Raw genomic sequence first — 21,604 nt, 5'->3', positions numbered from 1 at the left:
CATAGAAGCAGATAGGCAGTGTTTTCTATATTTGTAAGTTAAACTATTAAACTTAAGTCTGAAACCTCCTTTAAAGTCATTTTAATGAGTGTTTCATTAGATTACAGATATGAAAACACAAGTAAATTAATTGTCTTAATTGGCATCTTTAATGTGATAACCAAAAGTGAAAAGGATAAATTGTGTCCAATAGGACCACAAGTAGATTGCTACAATATTTATTTCATGCTACCTTTTTAAAATAGTAGGGCGGATGTAACAAATAACTCATACTTTCTGGACTTTTAAAAAAATACACACACACACACACTCTCTCTCTCTCTCTCTCATATTTAAGGTATATACATAATATAGACTCATAAACTGGATCAATTAATTTGATTATCATTTCATGATTTAAAAACTCTCTTCAGGCTATGGTAAAGTTGGTTAATCTGAGGGAAAAACATATTGTGAAATATTTGCCATTTAGTGATCTTCCCACTTAAATAATACATTTCTGAATGATGTCAATAAGAGTCTTCTAATAATAAAAACACAAAATTTAATTTATTGATGTTCATGTAACTGTTCAGAATTTCTACATTAAAGAAACTGCAACTGTTTTCCTTAAAATGATGTATTTATAACTATAAATAATGCAATCAATCAATAGATTCTCAATTCTATGTTGACAGACAGTATTTCTTTCTTCTTGAAATGCCCGAAAATCTTCACATACTTATTTCATATCAACTCTTGTAGTAAAACAATGGTCCTTATCTTATCCTTCTACCTACATAGTATTTTTCATTAAAATATATAAATTTCACAAGGAGACATCTAATTTCAAATTTTCAACTAAGTTGTATACATAATTATTTTGATTCTGAGGTTTGAGATCCATTTTCTGAGCTCCCACATGATCCAATTTTGACCATCAGACAATGTGAGCGGCAAAGTTGTTAGGATCAAACAAATGCTTACTCTGTGTTTATATCATAAATCTCTATCACACAAAATTCCTTGGGCATGAACTTGCAAACTTAAATTGCTTAGATTTAGTTCAAGTAAAAGACATTTTTTTAAGAGATGAGAAGAACAAACAAGGAAAATATAGCCTATACTGCTATGCTCTGAATATCTGTATCCCTCCCCAGAATTCATTCATATTTTGGAATCTTAATCACCAGTAGGATGGTATTAGTAGATGGGGCCTTTAGGAGGTGATTAGGTCATGAGGGTAGAGACCTCATGAATGGGATGAGTCCCCTTATAAAGGAGACCCCAAAGAGCTTGTGCACCCTTTCTGCCATATGAGATTAGAATAAAAAGGAGAACAAGTATGAGCAAGTCCTCATCATACATGGGATCTGCAGGTACCTTAATCTTGGATTGCTCAGCCCCTAAGACTGTGAAAAATAAATGTCTATTGTTTATAAGCTACCCAGTTCATGTTATTTTGTATAGCAGTCCAGACAGATGTAGAAATATGTTCATGCTAATTCTGTTACATAAAGGTCTTAAGAAATAAAAACAAAATTTCACTAAACATTTTACCCTGGCTAATGACTTATGACTTTTCTTTACAAGTCTTTAAGAAAAATAAAAGTATAATAGTTCTAAATCACAGTTAAGCAACACAGGTCAGCAGCAAGGAAGAAGATACTAGGGTCACATATATGGATACACTCCTCGCTGAGCTTGGGTCCAGAAGATTTGTAGTGTCTTATTCTTTTGGCTTGGAAAAGGAAATGTGGGATAAAATTCTATAAAAAGATAGCTTATTTTGGGAAATAATCCCAGGGAAACCAAGTAGGGGATTTAGAACAGTGATACAAAGAATGAAGAAAAACCAATATAAGAAAGTGTGATTCTTTTGGTCATTGCTGAGAGTAACAGGCTCTATTCTACTGTGAATCTCTGAGAAGGCATGTAGAATGTGCCCCAGAACTCCCTGACCAAGGGACAACAAAGGGAGCATGCATCAACTAAAACCTACTTTTAATTAACCAAACAGATGCTTTTCAAACGGTAATTAGTACTTTGCTGCAGAAAGTTTAGTCTTGCTCCAAAATCTAAAGTTCTGTGCTGTGATTCTCTTCTTAGACTTACTGAAGAATCTACACAACATCTTTATCCAATATCAAAGCAGCTCGATTGTATTGCCTGAGCAGTAAGGCGATTTTCACTCAAAGCTGGACTTGCTGCAGAACACTTTCTTGCTCTGAGCCCTACTTGAAACTGACAGCCTTCAAAATTAACTGATACAATGACTTGGAGTGTATGCAGCCCATAGAATCCAAAGGTCTGTCTTATTGTGCATCCCATTCTTAGTGATAGGACTTGGGAAGAGCAACAACTTTTACCACCTTCTGTTATGCACACAGCTTACTATGGCACCCAGACTACTCACTGCTTCCTGTTCACAAAGGTAAAAAATGTCATGGTGTAATCAATACAATGGACTGGTACACATGCTTCTCAACTTGTAATGGGGTTGTCTCCTGATAGCCTCATTGCAACTTGAAAATATTGTGAGTTGAAAATGCACTTAATACATCTAACCTACCAAATGTCATAGTGTAGCCTAGCCTATCTTAAACATGTTTAGAACACTTACATTAGCCCACAGTTAGGCAAAATCATCTGGCTACACAATATACTGTAGATTATCAGTATTACATGGTTGTCTGAGAGGTGAAGCTCGCTGCCACTGTCCCTCATCACAAGAGAGTATTGTACTGCATATCACTAGCCTGGGAAAAAGTCAAAATTCAAAATTCAAAGTAAGATTTCTGCTGAATGCTTATGACTTTTGCACCATTGTAAAGTTGAACAATCATGTTAGGAGACCATCTGTGTAATCGTCTATAGGTTACCAAGACAATCAAGTTCCTTGTGCACTATAATGTTACAGAGAGTGAGTGTTAGCCCTGATCTAAGGCAGAGATGTACATGTGGATTGCTGTCTATCCCACATAAGAACAAACTTCTAAATTCTCTTTCATGATAAGAATTAAAAAGCATGCATTTGTTAGATTACTAGCTGCATACCAGCTAGTGCCAGGGGTGTGTTGTTGTTCCAGTGAAGATACCACATCTGATCCAGCAGCTGCTTTGGTTTGGTTGTCAATCATAAGCTATCACATATCATAATCCGCCTGACTTTTTAGTTACTTTACATGCGAAGTGAACAGGTGCATGATGGAGACTATGACTCCTTCACTGTTAAATCTTTGATGGTAGCATATAATCTCTGAAGTTTCTCCTGGGAAGAAGTGTTACTGATGATTTCATACATTGGTTTGGGAAGAACAGTTTTATAGGATTCCACTAGGTCTTTTCTACTAAAATGATTCTGACTTATTCCAAGGGTCATATAACCAGTGTGAGTATCCTGCTTGTTGCTAAGTATGTTGGTCCCGATTATGTACTTGGGAGTCTGGGGAAATAACCATAGATCAATTCATTTACCTAGGCTAGGACTCCATTTAGCTCTGTCTTCCTCAAACCCCCATTCTAACTCTATTAGCATTACAAGACTACTGATGTCAGTGCTAGTTCAGGCTCTGTACCTTTCAGAGCCCTCAAAAGGCTTTGCTAGTTCACTTTTTCCAGTGTAAATTGCTATGTAAAATGGCCATAAGTCCTTTTAAGGAAGGATTGAGACAGCATTTTTTTGTGTAACTTTCAGTGATATTGCTAGGCCTTTCTTTAAGAAAACCTGGTTTCCCTTTCAACCAGTAAGAGTTGGCTCCATGAACTAGTTTAAATTTGGAAACTGGATGAATGATTGTGATCTTCTATTATAGTGGAAAATGTCTACTTCCTCAAGGTGTCATTTTTGTCTTTTTAGATACATCAAATACTACTCTAGTCAGCTATCCTTGTGTCATAAACCCTTGTTGATAAAAGAATTCTGGTTGCTATTCTGACCTTGTTGCTCTTTACACTATCGATATCAATATTGAGTCTGCTGGTAAAGTGTTACTACTAAACTTCTGCCATTTCTGAAAATGGCAGAATCAGACCATTGAGTTTAGAGATCCTTGTACTATGGTAGCATCTCCTACTACACCCTGGGCTACAGAGGACAGTCACGCTGAGCTTTTCATAGATGCCAGTGTCCATCTGACTACTGCATTTCTCACAGTGAATGCCTTGGAAATTCTCTAAAACCAAGCCTTATATAATAAATATGTGCTAACATTCCCACCTACCTGAGTCTTCTAAGTTTTAATATTCTGTGAAGGTAGCTCCTGTATCTCTAGCTCACTTACCATAAGTCCTCATGATGTTTAAATTTCAAAGAACTAACAGCATATTAGGACTAGCTCCAGGTATTCTTACTCATAATTAACCCAAGTCATGAAAGAGTACTTTATCCTTAAATTCTTCCTAGCCCAGTATCATCACACTCTAGACCCACATTACCGCTACCTCAAAGTCCAGTGGCCAAATCCAGGCATAGAGAAGAGACAAATTTCAATGGGACAGGAAAGAATATCCACCTACTTTACTGAGTTAAATGTAAGTATATAGTGATAACAGTAAGAGCTTATAATTATTAAGTTTGTAAATTATTATTTGGTATCAATGACTCAATCACAAATACGATTATCATTTACTAAGCATTTATGTTGTGCTAGGCACTCTGTCAAATGATCTACATGTATTGTCTCATTAATTACACTGACTAATTTTTTGGAGATAGTATCTAGAATGAATGAGATGTTTTAGATTGGTCATAAAATTAAACAAAAGATGAATTCAGAGAGAATAATAGATAGGGAAATCTTCTGATGAACAAAAATAACTTTTCCTGAGAATTTTAATAAAATTTCTAAAAATATTTGGTTGATGCTGAGACATTGAGAGTAAAAAGTATTAGCAATTTAGGAGTGTGTTAAAGTGTTGACCCCAAAAAGCCTTTCTTATTCTATATAAAAATAAATGGAAACAAAACTATTTGAAGACTATAAGGAAGACTATAAGTGTTTCATCCTAAACAAGTTATGCAAAATACATTTACTCATGTAACCATGTACTTAATAAAGATGTATATCAACTGCAGATGGGACTAGGTATATGAGGCAGGGGCAGGGATTGTGAAAGCAGCCATTAATATGGCAATCTTTTTTTTTTTTTTTGAGACAGGCTTTTGCTCTTTCGCCCAGGCAAGATTAGGGCTCAGTGAAGCCTAGACTTCCCCAGGCTCAAGCAATCCTCCCACCTCAGCATCCTGAGTAGCTGGAACTACAGGCAAATGTCACCAAACATGGCTAATTTTTTTTTTATTTCTTTGTAAAGACAAGGTTTTGCCATGTTGCCCAGGCTGGTCTCGAACTCCTGAGCTCAAGCAATCTGCCTATCTCGGCCTCCCAAAGTCCTGGGATTACATGAGTGAGCCACCACACCCAGCTGATGTGAAATTTTTTAAAAAACATATATTTGGATGCTTATCCTAAACACTTTCCACATCTTATCCAAAGATTATTTGAAAAAATATTAGTTATTTTAGTTGGAAACTCTCTAACATGATGTAGCAGACAGATTCAGTCTAGATATGTTTATCACAGATTTAAAAAAAAGCAAATTATATTAATTTTATAAAACACAGAAAAGAATTGATATAATATTTGATTATAGCAGAACCTAAACCTGCCCACATTAATTGGAGATAAATCAAAAAATCTAGTATGCTTCTTATTCAAGTGCATGCATTCTCATTCTGTAAAAAAAAATTAATAGACTAAATTAGAAAAAAAGTAGAGGAATATGAATCAAGATATATAAAATATCTGCAAAGAACAATACACATAGCACTATTGGTTTCGAACTGAAGAACTGGCTACTAACATTTGCTAAGATTTTTATCACGATAAGATTACCATTTGAGAATCTGCAAAGAAGATTAACAAGGACAAAAGCATCAATAACTCTGCAACTGCCTTGGTAGTTAAAAATGCATTTATACAACAATCAGATGACTGAATACAATTCTATTCTAAAATTGAAAAATGGCCCAGCCTAATTTTTTTATGCAAAAAGCAAATGCTGACTACTGTTAAGGTGTAATAAACTAGTAGACAGTTTTAATGCTTCCTAGTGTTTTGGATTTACATAATTATTTTTAAAGAGTGGCTTTCAAAAATATTTTAGTGATGAAAAATATTATTCAAATGAAATCCTACTGAGAAAGACAGCACATAAAAAGAAGAAAAGCAGAGCTGCTTTGATTGATGCACATTTTTTTCTTTGTTTTGTTTTGAAAGGAGAAGGTCAGTATCTTCCAACCTTGCAAACAGGCATACCTATGTTTGTTATTAAAAGAAATTCAAAGACCCACACATTATACTGGTTACAATTAAACTGTATTGCTATTTGAGAAGTCTGAAATATTAAAAGTTCAAATGTTCAGTATTCCTACTGAGAACTTCCTTTTAAAAGCCGGTCATGCTTTCTACATATGACCTCATTGCAAGAATAATGCAATGCAACTAAAATCTCAACATTTATTTGGGTGGAGAACATGAAAATCATATTTTCTAATTCATAGGGTAGATAAAAAGTGTTTGAGGTCAACGGAGGAAATATTTTAAAACAACTATAAAGGAATGACCTGCTTGTTTATATATCAAAATAGATTATAGGCCAGGCGCAGTAGCTCACAACTGTAATCCTAGCACTTTGGGAGGCTGAGGCGTGGATCACCTGAGATCAGGAGTTTTGAGACCAACCTGGCCAACATGGGGAAACCCCATGTCTATTAAAAACACAAAAATTAGCCAGGGGTAGTGGTGTGTGCCTGTAATCCCAACTACTCAGTACACTGAGACAGGAGAATCGCTTGAAACCGAGAGGCGGAGGTTGCAGTTAGCCGAGATTGTGCCACTGCACTCCAGCCTGAGCGACAGAGTGAGCCGCTGTCTAAATACACACACACACACACACACACACACACGTATATATGTATATATTTTATTAATTATATTAATTTTATTATATAAATTATATCTATTTTATCATGTAGTATACATAAAATTATATATCATATAATATATTAAATACTATGTCATATTTTATATAGTATATAATATGCATTGAATATTATGTTATATTTTATATATTATTTAATATATTATATTTAATATATTATATTAATATATTTATATTAAATAATATATTTTATATATAACATATATATTATATATTATTTATATTTTTTACATATATAGTAAAGCTGTAAAAGGTAAAATGGAATAGAATTGGTACAGAAAAGTATAACAGAAAGGTGTAGACTAATGTAATTTTGTTAATGCTAAAAAGAGCATTTTGAAGGTGTCCGGTGGAATATTGACCATCCTATTTGTATAAGGGCAAGAGGGAAAAAGAGAAAAGGAGACAGAGAGCACACTAAACTAACACTTCATACTAAGGACAAAATGATTTCCTGATGATTAAATTGTCAAATACATAAATGACTATAAGCTGTCAGAAAAACAAATCTTAAATGGATATAAGGAGATCTTGCTAAAGTAGCTATAAAACTCATAAGCCAAAATGATTCCTCTTTTCAAAACAAAAACCTGAGCACAAAAGTATCATAAACAATCTTAAAACACAAGTAACACCCTGGGAGGTGCAATTGGCAACATGTTTATCAGCAATTGAATTTATTTATGTAGTATATTTGTCTTCACAAGTCTACAAGAAGGAGAAAACTAGCAAGAAAAGAGAAGATAACAGCAACCAGTAAATAGAGATGTACAAATGACTGATAAACATGTGGGAAAATGTTCAAATTGGCTAGTGATTTAAAATGCAAATTTAAATTGCAATTGAGTGTGATTTACTTTTTTGCATCAAATTGACAAAAATAAAAAAATAAAAAAAAACACTCCCATTGAGAAAGCAAGTAAAGGTCCCTTTCAACTTTGGTTAAATAATTCCATTTTGAGGAGGGAATCTAAGATACAGCAATGCTACCATACATTTCACAAAGATGTACATACAGGCAACACAAACATACACCCTACAAGTATTCATTGGATTGTTTATAACAGTGACCATCTGTAAGTAATTCCATAATGAACAACACAGCAGCAATTATACACATTTGAGAGTACTCACAGCAAAATTCAGTGCACCCATACAAAGAAGTATTCAGCCTGAGCTGACAATGATCCAAGTCACTGGTTCAAATTTTAGCGTACATCAGATTCACTTGGGGAGGGCTTGCTAAAACATGAATTGCTGGCCCCAATGCAGGGATTTCTAATGTGAAGGGATCTGGAATTTTCATTTTTAATCAATTATCTCCAGAAACCACACATTAAGAACTACCAGGCTAGACCCATACTTGGTGTTTTGGACACGTGGCCAAGTGAAAAATTCTAGTCATAGAATAATACTTTTCATTATCTTATTTATTAAAAATTGAAAATGGAACATGAACATAAGTAATTATTTTTAAGGAAATGCATTGAACTAGAACTGAAAGGTGATATGCTAAACTATTACTTCTGGGAAGCAGGTCAGGTCGGAAGAAGAGAAACATTTATGTTAAATATCCTACTGTTTAAGTCATTTACAAGAAGACTATATTTATAATGTATTTCAATTATTGATGTGATAATTTTGAGAAAGGAGAAAGGAAGGGAAAGGAGGGGAGGGGAGAGCAGGGCAGGCAAGGGAAGGGAAGGGAAGGGAAGGGAAAGAAAAGGATGCAGAGAGGGGAAGAAAGAGGGTAGCTGAATTCTGAAGCTGTAGACATCTAGAGTTTGTACTAGATTATTAGATTTACTGGTAAACTCTTTCTTTCTTTCTTACTTCTTCATGTACCTTCGTAATAAACCTTCATTAAACAAGGTAGTCTGAACATAGTTCTATTCCTTGCAAGCTAAAAAGGCTAATTAACAGAGATGTATAGGCTGTGCAGAGCAATAACACACAAAAAAAATACTGAAATTGATTTAAATGCATCTAATTTAAAGCAGGATATAGGAATGCTAAAACCATTTTTAAAACCTACTTATTTTCATACCTACATATCCAAATATAGATCTTAGAGTTGATGCTCCTAAATTACTGAAAAATAATAAAGCCAACATATGTTTTTATTACATGCTGACACAATGCTTATGTACAAGAAAGTATAGTTGTATTTGTATGTATGTGTGTGTGTGTGTATATATGTATATGTGTATATATACACACACACAATATATGTGTGTATATATATCCATAATATAAATTTAACTCTCGAAAGGATTCTATGATACAAGATAGTTATTATCATCCCCGAAATATAAAAAAGAAAACTGAGGCAAAGAAAGCTGGGAGATTACGGAACTTTTCCAAGGTCACACTGTTAGTCCTGGTGGAGCCAGAGTTACATCCACACAGTCTGGTTCCAGCATCATGCTCTCAACTATTGCGTCGTACTGACCTCTCCTTCACTTGTTTTATTTTCTTTGGATACATCAATACCTTCAGGCCACTACCTATCACGAAACAATGTACCATAAAAAATTAAAGAGGCTAGAAAAAATGCTCTGTACAATACTTTTGGAAATAAACAATCTTTATGACTCTTACTGCTACAAGAATAGGTAGCAGATTAAGAAATCTGCTGATGAGTGAATGAGGAACCTCTCTCTTTCACTGCATTTCCAACTATCATACTCAGATTAGACAAGCAAGAAAGTCATTCCAGCTTTCCGATATCAGCCAACAAAAATCATCCTCAGAACCAGCTGCCAACAGCATGCCCTTTAGACTTTGGCCAGAATGCCAAGCCCCAGCTGTTCTGTCAGCCTTCCTTATACAGTTTGTTGACAATGAAGAGGCCCAGTTAATTTTTCAACTGGCAATATAAGCTGAAACTGATTCACCCGCAAACACCTTAATTAATTCTAGGAATAAAAAAGTACTGATATCAAAACAATACATTTTTCTTAGGATCAAAACACATTGAAATGTTTCCAAAAAATGGAACTGCTTAGGGAAAAAAAAAAAAAATGAATGATCCACTTCTTTGTTTCAGAACTTAATCTGGGTTGTCTTGAGGTCAAAGATTGTACTCCTGATTGTGAATGATAAAAAGGGAAAATGTATGGAGAAAATGGGAAATTTCCCATATTAAAGGGACAGGAGGATAGAGAGAGAGGCAGCAGAGCAACACCTAGGGTGTGTTAGAAACAGAGATAAGAAGTTGTTTTTTTTTAAATATAATTTGGAGTTCAGAGGTGTAAATTTAGTACACTCAGTGAGGGACTAAATGGGAGCCTCAATGAATCTTCTCTTGCCATAAATGGCTTCTCATAAAGCTGTTCACGGTTTCTTTTAAATATGTTTGGACCCTCCTGTTTAGATCCCAACTTTTGACTCTGAAATTTCTATTCCATGTCTACAAAACAAAACATATAATCAAATTATAACAACACCGTATTTTCTTTGAGTTAATATTATCTTGAGTTAAGTCTATCATTGTTTAAATTTTTGATAACATTATTTTAACTGGACATTGTTTTCTGTATAAATTTTAAAATGAAAATGCTTCACATATCCATTTCCTTGTTTCAAATTTTAACAATTATCAGTCATCAGTCTGTCCTTGTATGTTGTCTTTCGGAATCATTTTTTTTCTATCAAGCGTAATTATCCTGGCTCAAATTGTGTTTATCTAAATTTCATTAAGACAATTGTATTCTTTAATCCATTTTCATTTAATAGCAAATATTATAATTTGAAATTTTAGTTATCATGAGTTTTCCTTTTTTAACATTGTTAATAATTATTCTTTCTAGACTACTTTTGTTCTTTTTCATTTCACCAACAGCATGAGTTTTATTAAGCATATTTTACCATTTCTGTTTTAGCCATGGTCTTATCTATTTAATGCTTCATTCTGTGATGCTTTATATGCCTATTTTTAACATTTCAGAGTCAAAATGGTAAATACAAAGATCCTTGAGTTAAGGATCTGTCAGTAAGAGTCAAGAATGGCAGAAGTTAAAAACAGGGTTAAAATGGTGAGCTCATAAAATTTCCACATTACTCTTCACTTTTCCCTCTGTAGCTTTGTTAGCTGGATTTTTTTTTTTTTTTTTTTCCTGTAACACAAATACCTAATGTAACTTTATCTACTAAATGAGACTACTTTTCCTACCATAGTGCTTGTGTTGATTACAAATGTGAATTTTGAGCTAGTAAGGTTATTGACAATAAGAATTATCAATACATGAGTAAAATATCCTCAATATTCTGCATCTAAATTAGATGCCTGCATCATATATATGTGTGTGTGTGTACATATATATATCCTATCCTAAACATATTATCTTCTAACTATTTTGTTCTTACAAATCTTTTGTTCTCTCTCTTTTTTCTTTTTCTTTTTCTTTTTTTTGATTCTTGTTTGAGACAGTGTTTCTCTCTGTTGCCCAGACAAGAGTGTGGTGGTACTGTCATGACAACCTACAGCCTTGACCTCCTGGGCTTAAGTGATCCTTCCACGTCAGCCTCCAGAGTAGCTGAGACTACGGGTGTGCACCACCAGGCCCAGCTAATTTTTATTTTATTTTATTTCTTTTTTTTTTATAGAGATACAGTCTCCCTATGTTGCCCAGGCTGTTCACCAGCTTCTGGCCTCAAGTGATCCTCTTGCCTCAGCCTCACAAAGTGCTGAGGTTGTAAGCATAAGCCACCATGTCTGAGCTTTGCCTTTACATATTGTTTTAATTTTAGTGCCCTTTAAAAGTCTCCATTTTTATTGCTTCTATAAAATTAGCTTAAGAAAGGTGTAGCTGATGATTCTGAAGGCCTGAGTGCATACAGTATCTGCAACTGTTTGTTTTTCAAGGTTTTCTATGAATAAAATGACTAGGAGTAAGAAAAGTACATGTGACCTCATGCTTCACATTCTTCAGAACAAATACCTCTCGGTTGCAATTACGTCATCATGAAATCATGTTCCACGTTTTAAAATAAACTCATTGCCATATGAATTGTTATCCTACTGAGATATTTTTGTAGTTGTCTGTTTAACAGCTTCCTTAGAAGTGTCTTCTACATTTCCCATAATACCAAAACAAAAATTTCTTTTTTCATCTTATACACAAAAATAGCTCAAGTTTGAATGTTCTGAAATCTACACTCTTGTCCTGCATTGCACATATACTTGCACTTGAGTTACAAACACACACTCCCACACACACAGTTTTAGCTAAATATTCTAAAATATACACTTTTTGATTTCCAAGAAAAGTCAGAGAGTGTTTTCTCCAGTGTCACAGTTCGGGACTCACCTGTGGACGTGGATGTCCTGTGACTAGACAAGTCAATTCTAGGGTTTCTCCTTCCCGGATAGTGTAGACCCTTTCAGAGTAGCGCTCCTCCTCAATGTTACAGGCCAAGCCTGAGTGCACAATACGAACCGTGGGAGGAGCTGTCAAGTCAGGAAGAAGAGAGACAAGATACATGAAAAGGTAAGTAAGTGATCTGCTCATGAACCATCTTGACTATAAAAGCAATTCTTATTAGACTTCACCATAGTCAGATTAGTCAGATTCATCAGTCTTAACACCTCCCCAAGGCATTAAAGATTTTACTGGAAGAAATCTTCAAATATATCTAACAGTGACCAACACATTTCCAGGGGAACAAGGTAGTGGAAGAACATTGGTGCCTCAGGAAATCACCATCAATGCAAGACAACATGATAAAACTTGATTGTTAAAATGTGAGAAGGTCCCTTCCTTTCTGAGTTCAATCAAACTTTAATATAATAAGGAATATTGCACCAAAAATATGTAGTGCAAAAGAAAGAAGACAAGTGGAAGAGAAAAGGGAATCTGAATTGAAGACATTGACATTTGTCTATTAATTATTTAAGCCATGTAGCGCGCAAGTTAAGAAGCTCACGAATAAGATGATTTGGTTTTCAGGAAGTGAAAACCAACTTAATTTACCATACTTATAGACATCTGTATTGATGTAAACAAAGTATGATTCTTGATTAAGCCATGGAAGAAGACAATATACCATTGTTGCCTGAGTCTAAAATTCTGATTCAAAAGAAATTTCATTAGCATAAAGCTGCCCAAATTTCTAAATATAATTGTCTCCTACTTCAGTGCCAAGGGGCCAATAAAATTTAACTAAAACTCCTTGACTTACGTATCGTTGGGAACAACTACATGGAAACTTTCTATGGGTCATGAGAAGTACTTAGCTAATAAGATATGCTGCTTGCCATCAATTAAATTATTGACAGCTACTAGCTTCAAATTGGAGATCATCTCCTTTTGTGAACTCAGCATTTTTGTTTGTAATACATTTTGGAGTGAAAGAGAATGATTATTTCAGTTAAAGGCAAGTGGAAAGGTTATATCTACATATAAATGACAGTGATCTCAAGAATTTCCTGATAGATATTTCGACCTAAACAGTAGTATTACTAGCAGAGGTTGTGATTACTTAAAAATTAATGCCAGTACCAGCATATTAGGAATGTTTTGTCTAACATTAAAGACGATAAATCTTATAGAATTTGAAAATAAATTTGGTGATTCTATGGAAGAAAAACAGATTATAAGGCCAACTCATGAAAAACTGCATTCTGGGAAAATCTGTGTTCTGAAAGTAAAATAGAATAGTTTTCAATATGTACTATTTTGTTTTATATAACGTAAATGCACAGTCTACCCACAGAGCTTAATAACTGACATTGGGGTGTATTTCATTATCTTTCTCAATTTCAGGCAGAAACTGGAAGATGGAAAAGCCCACTTATGATTAATAAAACAACTGGCTATGTCCAGCTCTTTATAGATACCAAAGCATAATCCTGTTACTCAACCTTGAAACTCAGAACCCTGTTTCCAATATGCATATTCAAAATGACAGGTAAATGTTTTCAATAATAGGATAAGAACAAAAGAGTACTTCTAGAAAAGTGGGCTTGACATTATAAATATGCATAATAAACGCCCCTCAAGAACTTGTTAAAAATACAAATTTCAAAGGTGTTCAGAGACCCGATATATCTGCAGGAAACCCCAAGAATCTGCATTTTTACCAAACACCCAGACAGCTACAATGACAGAGCTACATAGACTAGGTTCTGGGTATTATATTTGTTAGCTAAAGAAAAATACCCCAAGGAATAAAATATCCTTTTCCTTTGTCTTTTTAAAGTAACTAAACTTTCTGCTATGCATCATTTCACTGATTTGAAAAATTAAACAATGCTTAGGTCAAATGTCCAGTTTGGTCTATGAAACCAATTTATTAAAAATTTTCCATCATGTCCCTGGACTTTGTCTAGACATTGTAATAATTTCTTTGGTTTTATGACATTAGAAATCCTTATCTTTGGTGTTTCTCTTAGTGCTCTGATATGTTTCACACCACATTTCCCACAAATCATTTCAGGCAGTGATCAAATTTTGACTTCAATTTAGATAAGTAATACTAGTGAGGTACTTATATTTAGACATCTGTCTAATATGGTCATATCCATATTATAGAGGTTAACAAACTGACGAAAATCTATAAATGTTTGCAAAACAAAATAAAATAAATTTTCAATAGAAAATACAGATCCATTATTTTAAAATATATTTTCATGCTAAATTTAGCTTCATACGTGATAGCCCACATGTTTATTAATATACCTAATTATATAGTGACATGACATCTTTTCCAGACTAATTTATACTTGTTATTTTTGTTTTAATTTCAAATCAATGGTTAGTATTGTTATTTTTAAGGTATAGCTTTCAAAAACATCATTATGCAAATAAGTAGCTTTATTTAAACCACTTAAATTATACAGTAAGCACACTGTGACATTTATAAGGGTTAATTTTCTGCTATTTTCTTCTATATTATAACACATTCTTGGAAAAGGTAATTGCCTGCATACTGCAGTCATGGCGAACCTACCACCTCTCCTGTAGGAGGGTGGAATATTTCACCACATTTTAAGTGTGGAAGTTGCCTTCCTCTTAGTATTCATTAAAATATTCATAAAAATATAAAATAAAATATTTTAGCTGCTCAATGATAAGGAGAGTATTTTAGAAGCTTCCCTTAATTCTTTTGTTTGCACAAAGCTCACTTGAAAGGACCTTAGAGTTCATATAAGTCAGTGTTCTTATTTACCGATTAGGAAAGAAAAGTCTGACGACATCAAATGATGTCACAATCCTGTGGCTAGTTGTGGCTAAATGAGACCAAAGCCACTGGCCTATTGTTCTTTTCACTACTTGATGCTCTCTATTTAAACTATGTCTGTCATAGTTAAATTCGTGTTCTAAATAACTCCCAAACTAGACCCAGACCTAGACCAGGCTAGGGGTATAAAAAAAGACTGAGAAATTATTAATAAAGCAGTTAGAGCACCATAAACTAGATTAAGAATATAAGTAGCAGAACTGCTCCAAACTTAACCAAACTTAACAATAGACTGTTGCCCCAGTTCATCATCCTACCTCCAGTACCCACCAAATCCATGACATCTCACAATGATCAAAGTAGTATTTTGAAATTTCTATTTACATTATGCTGTTTCTCTGCTTAAAATCCTACAGTATCTCCCTATGACATTTCATAGAGTCCTAATCACTGCACATGGGTGCATTTAGGCCCTCTGTCAAGGGTCCTCATGCTTACCATCCAACTAGAAGTCCCATTTCTCTGTAATATCAGGCTATCCTCAGGGAGAACGCAAAGAACCCTGATTTTAAGAGTTTTTTCTTATAATGTTCTCCCATTTAAGATTCCCACACCAATAACTGGACCCATGTTCCTGATACCTTCTTGGATTACTTATCAATGACTATCTTCTCTTTTATTCCAGTAGGTATGTGTTTATTGCTTTGTGATTTTCCTTTCTCTTAACATTCAAACACGATAGTAAGCATCTCAGTGCCAGACTAAGCATCATTTTTGGCATCATCCCCATATCATGTAATTCACAGCACAGAGGAGGTATTTATCAACTAATTGAGTTTTAGTTTCTATTTTAGCAACTATCACTATAATGACATCAACTTCTTACTTTAGCAAAATATCAACTATTATGGCAGTGCATTTGCTACTTTAAATATAGATGCAATTTGCAGTTTTATACCTGAAGCAAGACATCTCTGATCCTCTGCCTTGGTGGTAAAAAACCTCAATTCATCATCCTTAAATTGGACTAAAGGTTATGATCTCCTTTGCCCTGTAGAGTCAGCAATGAATTACAATGTTAAAATATTGCATGAGACTCATATTCATCCAAATTTTCTTGAAGTAAACCAAATCTCATTATGTAAAATCTTTCCTAACACTAATCATATCAAGTGTCTTAATCTGAGGACATTTTGGCTTTGGGTTGAAGAGGTCGCCTAAAAGGGCAAAAGAGAGACATTCTTTTATCTTGTTAGAATATACTTTTGAAAGTTAAACCAAATTCACTCTGGAGAAAGAGTACAATAAATTATTCTACAATGGCAACAACCAGGGGCATTTTAATCCTTTCATCTCATATACAGACTTTCAAGCATATATTTATTGAGCAACTGCTATGGTAGGCATGGGAATATGTGCTGGGGATATGATGATTAATGCCATGAGCTGCACCTGCTAAAGGCTTACAGCCTACTGGGTTTGTCTAAATTATTTAAAATTATATGATAGTTCAACAGGATAGATACTCTAACAGAAGAAAATGAAAAGTACTAAACAAAGCAGAGGATAGCTAAATCTGCCTAGGGAAGTCTAACAAGTTTCACAAAGTCAGTGACATTTAACCTAAGTTTGGAGAGATGCTCTTGGGAGCAAAAGAGGAAGGAGATTTCAGAGACAGAAAACAGTGTGTTCAAAGGCAAATCTGAAATATGCCTTTGTAATATGCCAATGTCTATTGTGTTTCTGAAATAACCATGTAAAAAATGTGTTCCCTGTAGTTTATCATTTACTTCATACCTTGCCACTGTACAGCCTTATCAGCTTGCCATTATGTCTCAGACACAGGAGAGACACTGGAGAGGCCTGGGAATGGATATCAGAGGAGAGAAACATTTTAGAGGTCTTGCTAGATAGGACATGACAATTAACTGAATCTGAAGGTAAGGGAAGAAGTTTATACCCTGACTAGGTGAAAGATGACAATTTTTTTATTTTAATAAGATATTAAATAGGATATTTAATAAAATAAATTTTATTATTTATTTATTTTTATTTTTATTTTATTTTGATCGCCATGGAACTCGCATTACCTACAGTTGGGGGAAGCTTGAGATGAGGGGTTCTGAGCCCAATTCATGGGGGGTGGAGGGTTGTTGGCATGAGGGCTTAGATGAGAAACATTTTTGATGAAGAAACTTTTTTCAGTAATGGGGATGGTTCCTGAAAAACGTGCTGGTATCAGACATTTATGGTTTTGGTACTAGGAGCTTTCTCTTCTCTAAGAGCTTCAAGTAACACCCTGGTCCTTTAGTTAAATCCCTCAAATCCCTCATGCAGCTATTCTGTGGGAATTCAAGTTGCCACCAGCATGTTGCTACTCTTCTACACTAGATCAGTGTAACGTATGTTCTTGGTTAAGGTCACAGATCTGTTTAGTTAAGCAGTGTGAGGAGAAAGATGTTCACTGGTCCCTATCCTAGAAGCTCTTGTGAACAGCTCAGTAAACCATGCCGTGCCAGCATTACTCATGTACTATAGATTTTCTGAAGACAGACACAGAGAGATAGAGAGACAGAGACAGAGAAAGAGGGAGAGAGAGAGAGAGGCAGATAGACAGTCAGAGAGACAGCCTATACCTTACTGTTGCCACATGGCCAAAGAGTCACTATGTATTACTGACACCATTCTCTTAACTGTCATTCAGTTTTGCTTGTGAAGAAAACATAACAATAATCAAACTTTCCTCCCAGCTTTCTATTGGTTTAAGTGATCATATGCTTTCATAAAACACCTCTCAGTTTTATACAACATGTTACATTTAGCTAATCAGCATTGTCAATGGTTGGTTTCTTCTGTTTATTTCAAAATGTTCAGTGTAGCACATGTATAGTACTTCTAGGATATGGTGGCTTCCATTCTTCTTTTCTTTCCTACCTGAGTTTTCTTTCCTACATGAGATCTCCCCCACCTCCCTTTTTCACAATGGTATTCTAAACTGATTTATATATATATATTTTGTACATACAGTCCTAGTCCATAATTACTCCTGTTGTTGACAACCCCGTTGCTTAACATCTTCCTCATTAGCCTAGTTACATGTTTTATCATCAAAAAATTCAACAGGGCCAGCTGCGGTGGCTCATGCCTGTAATCCCAGGACTTTAGGAGGCTGAGGTAGGCAGATCACCTGAGGTCAGGAGTTTGAGACCAGCCTGGCCAACACAGTGAAACTCAGTCTCAACTGGAAATACAAAAATTAGCCAGGCATGGTGGTGGGAACCTGTAGTCCCAGCTACTTTGGAGGAAGAGGCAGGAGAATCACTTGAACCCAGGAGGCAGAGGTTGCAGTGAGATGAGATCTGAGATCGTGTCACTGCACTCCAGCCTAGGTGACAGAGAGAGACTCAGTCTCAAAAAAAAAAAAAAAAAACAGGAAAAAAATACAAAGATTTGAAGAAGAAGGTGAATAATTCAGTTTTGGATGCTGTGGTGAGTTCACCAATAGTTGACAAGTTGTTGCTGGACATTAAGTTTGAGAGCTTTCAATGGTAGTTGATGGCTACATAGAATACAGGAGAGTTCTACAGGAGAGCATGTAGAGTGAGAATAAGTCATGATAGAACCATGATAAATATGTATTCTTAACTAGAGAAGCTAAAGAAAGAGACTTAGTTGATTATAAAGTCAGAGAGGTAGAAGGAGAACAAAGAAAATGAGGTGCTTTTTAAGTTACATGAGTAGACAGCCGATCACAGTGGACTGTCCAAAAATATTACTTACCACGGAGTTGTCAGTTAAGAGCAGCACAGACAAAAGGTCACTGCCTTTGGGAATTAAGGCAGCATTAGTGAATTTTGACTGAGCTATGGCTGCAGAAATGAAGTCAAAGGATGAATGATGTGTGGTTTGACTGAGGAAAAAGATCTTAGTAGGTCAAATCAAGCTTGAAGCAAATAGTAAAACTGCTATTTAGGCTTACTCATATGTAAAAAGGAGTGAGAAGTGAAAAACTAAATATTTCAACAATATTGTACCAGCATTTTAGGATTGCAAAGAATCATTACTTTCATCATAAGAAACAACAACTCATCATGTTTATACTTCTAGCACAACTGCAACTTTTTGCCACTACAATATTATTTTCTAGTATCCTTCCACATTCTTCAAATATAAATTGCTCTAAAAGCCCACTTTCTTTCTTTTCTTTTTTCCCCTCTCTTTCTGGTAGTTTACTTTTTTTTTTACAAATTCAACTCTGTCAACTTCAGGACCACATATGAAGGAATCTCTCAAAGCTGTTTAATCTCTTCTGTAAAACAATCAAGGCTAATCCTCACAGCATTTAAATATGCTACAGCACATAAATAAGCTTAATGTGTCCCATTAAAAAAAAAAAAAAAAAAAAAACAGAGACAAAACAGCGACATTTATCCTTCTATCATCCTATCAACAGGACTCCTCTTGTCTTTCCTTTACTGTCTAGTGATTAGAAATAATGATACATGTTCACAGCCATCCTCGGCATGTGCTTTGCCCTCCTCAGTCCACTGCAGTCTGGCTCTGCCCTATCATTTGTATTTCTAAAAGAACAGGGCAGGAAAATAGAAGACCACTTTGGTAAATAGCTATTTCTTTTTTTGGTCATCATTGTGATCATTGGCCTCTCCTTCAGCCTTAGCTTACTTGCTTTTACTTCGATACAAAGATCTTTGAAATTACATACTTGCCCTATACTACAACACAATAAAGACTGTTGTTTCATCCCACTGCCATACTTCCTGCACCCATGAACATAAACACATATCCAAACATGCACATAAGCTAATGTTCAACTTGTATATGTATTCAATAATTTCTTCAAAAAATAGTTAAAATCTTTCTGTAATTGTCATTTATGTAATCCCAAATAGAAAAATATTCTGATACATAAACAATATATAGATTATTTTAAGTCAGCCTGCAGATCACTTTATTTGTTTGATTCCATTGGTTATTTTAAACTAACTACAATGTCCACATCAGTGTGAACTTATTTCTCCACTCCCTCTACCAACCTCCCACCGCCATGTTTGGTTAACATTGTATTCCTGTCCACTAGAGGTAAATATTTTTTCGTCCTTAATTTGATGAGTTGTAAAGTGAAAGTAATAAGATCCTCTTGATATACTGGATTTAATAAAGAGAAGATCATATGTTTCTCATATGACTTTAGTTGAAAGGCCTTGATTATGAAAGGGTTTTAATATTTTGTATTATTTCCTTAGTACATGTTGGGTAGCATTGTTATAAAGTAACTGAACCACTCTAAGAGACTGTACGAAGCCCAAAGTAAGGCAATTAAATTAAATTTAGAAGCCTCTGGCTTTAGATGGCAATTATTAATGTTTGCTAAATAATAAAAGTTGACATAATCTTTTAGGTTGATGTTAACCAAGAATTTAAAGAAAAAACTTTAAACTTTTAATTTAAGTTAAATTTTAATTTAATTTGTAAATTTAAAGTCAAACTACTTGTTTATGTGCAGTATATGGTACACTATTTTGAAAGAGAGATGAAAGTTTGTCATCAAAAGAGAGCAATGACATTCAATAATAATTTAATTTTAAACTTACAGTAAATGTACACTAAATTTTAATGGTAAACAAAAAAGCAATTATGTAATTCAAATTCTAATGGTAAAACAATGATAAAAAGCAATCATATTTTCTGTGTAAAAACTATCTTGTTTGACAAGTATTAACTTCATAAAAATTGAATATAAAATTGCAAAATACTATTCTGAATTATCTTCCACAAAACAACATGTGTCCTATTTTTTAAAACAAAGCACTATCAATTCTAAAAATGTTATTTCATGAAGATTTTCACATTTACAGCTTCAGATTTCATCAGGATTACCTTTATTTGTTTTCATCTAGAAGAGTCGCCTATTAGCATCTAAGCCTAAAACTTCAAAAACCCTTGCATGTTTTAGAGATGAAAAAAAAAAGTTTCACTGAATCTAAGGTTCATAACATTCTTTTCAAATACAGCATTTGACAACTTCTGACAAGTGTGCCAGAGAAGAACCATGGGCCATCAAGTCTAGGCAGTCACACAGTCACACATAGCCATCGGTCATCCATGTTCCTGTCTCTACCTGGCTATTCCCGCCCTAAGTCCCTCACTATGTTCTTCCCAGTAGATTTGAGCTGAACCTGGAAGATATCTGAAAGTCCATCAAATATTTAACTAATCTCATATGTTGCTCAGAAGACTTGTATAAACTAAGTGGAATACTCCAACTTGAAGATAAATACTGTAGGGAACTAAGCTTTCTTCTTTTTTGGTATGAATGCAATATTATATATATATAATATAAATGTGTGTATATATAATATATGTGTATATAATATATGTGTATATATAATATATATAATATATGTATGTGTATATATAT

At 34.3% G+C, this 21,604-nt stretch overlaps 1 protein-coding gene across 2 annotated transcripts in view; it reads right to left on the bottom strand.

Annotated features, from left to right (window-relative positions):
* MDGA2 (MAM domain containing glycosylphosphatidylinositol anchor 2) overlaps window positions 1-21,604 on the bottom strand; it is an 837,636-nt gene that overhangs the window by 447,591 nt on the left and 368,441 nt on the right. For both annotated transcript variants that reach the window (XM_023222649.1, XM_023222650.1), the window contains exon 2: window positions 12,294-12,433. In XM_023222649.1, the coding sequence (XP_023078417.1) occupies window positions 12,294-12,433 (140 nt within the window). The remainder of the gene's footprint in view (window positions 1-12,293; window positions 12,434-21,604) is intronic.

Source organism: Piliocolobus tephrosceles, chromosome 6, assembly GCF_002776525.5.
Source record: "Piliocolobus tephrosceles isolate RC106 chromosome 6, ASM277652v3, whole genome shotgun sequence".
NCBI classification, from domain to species: Eukaryota; Metazoa; Chordata; class Mammalia; order Primates; family Cercopithecidae; genus Piliocolobus; species Piliocolobus tephrosceles.
Note: the sequence above shows the minus strand (reverse complement) of the source record. Positions and strands in the feature narration are given on the sequence as shown.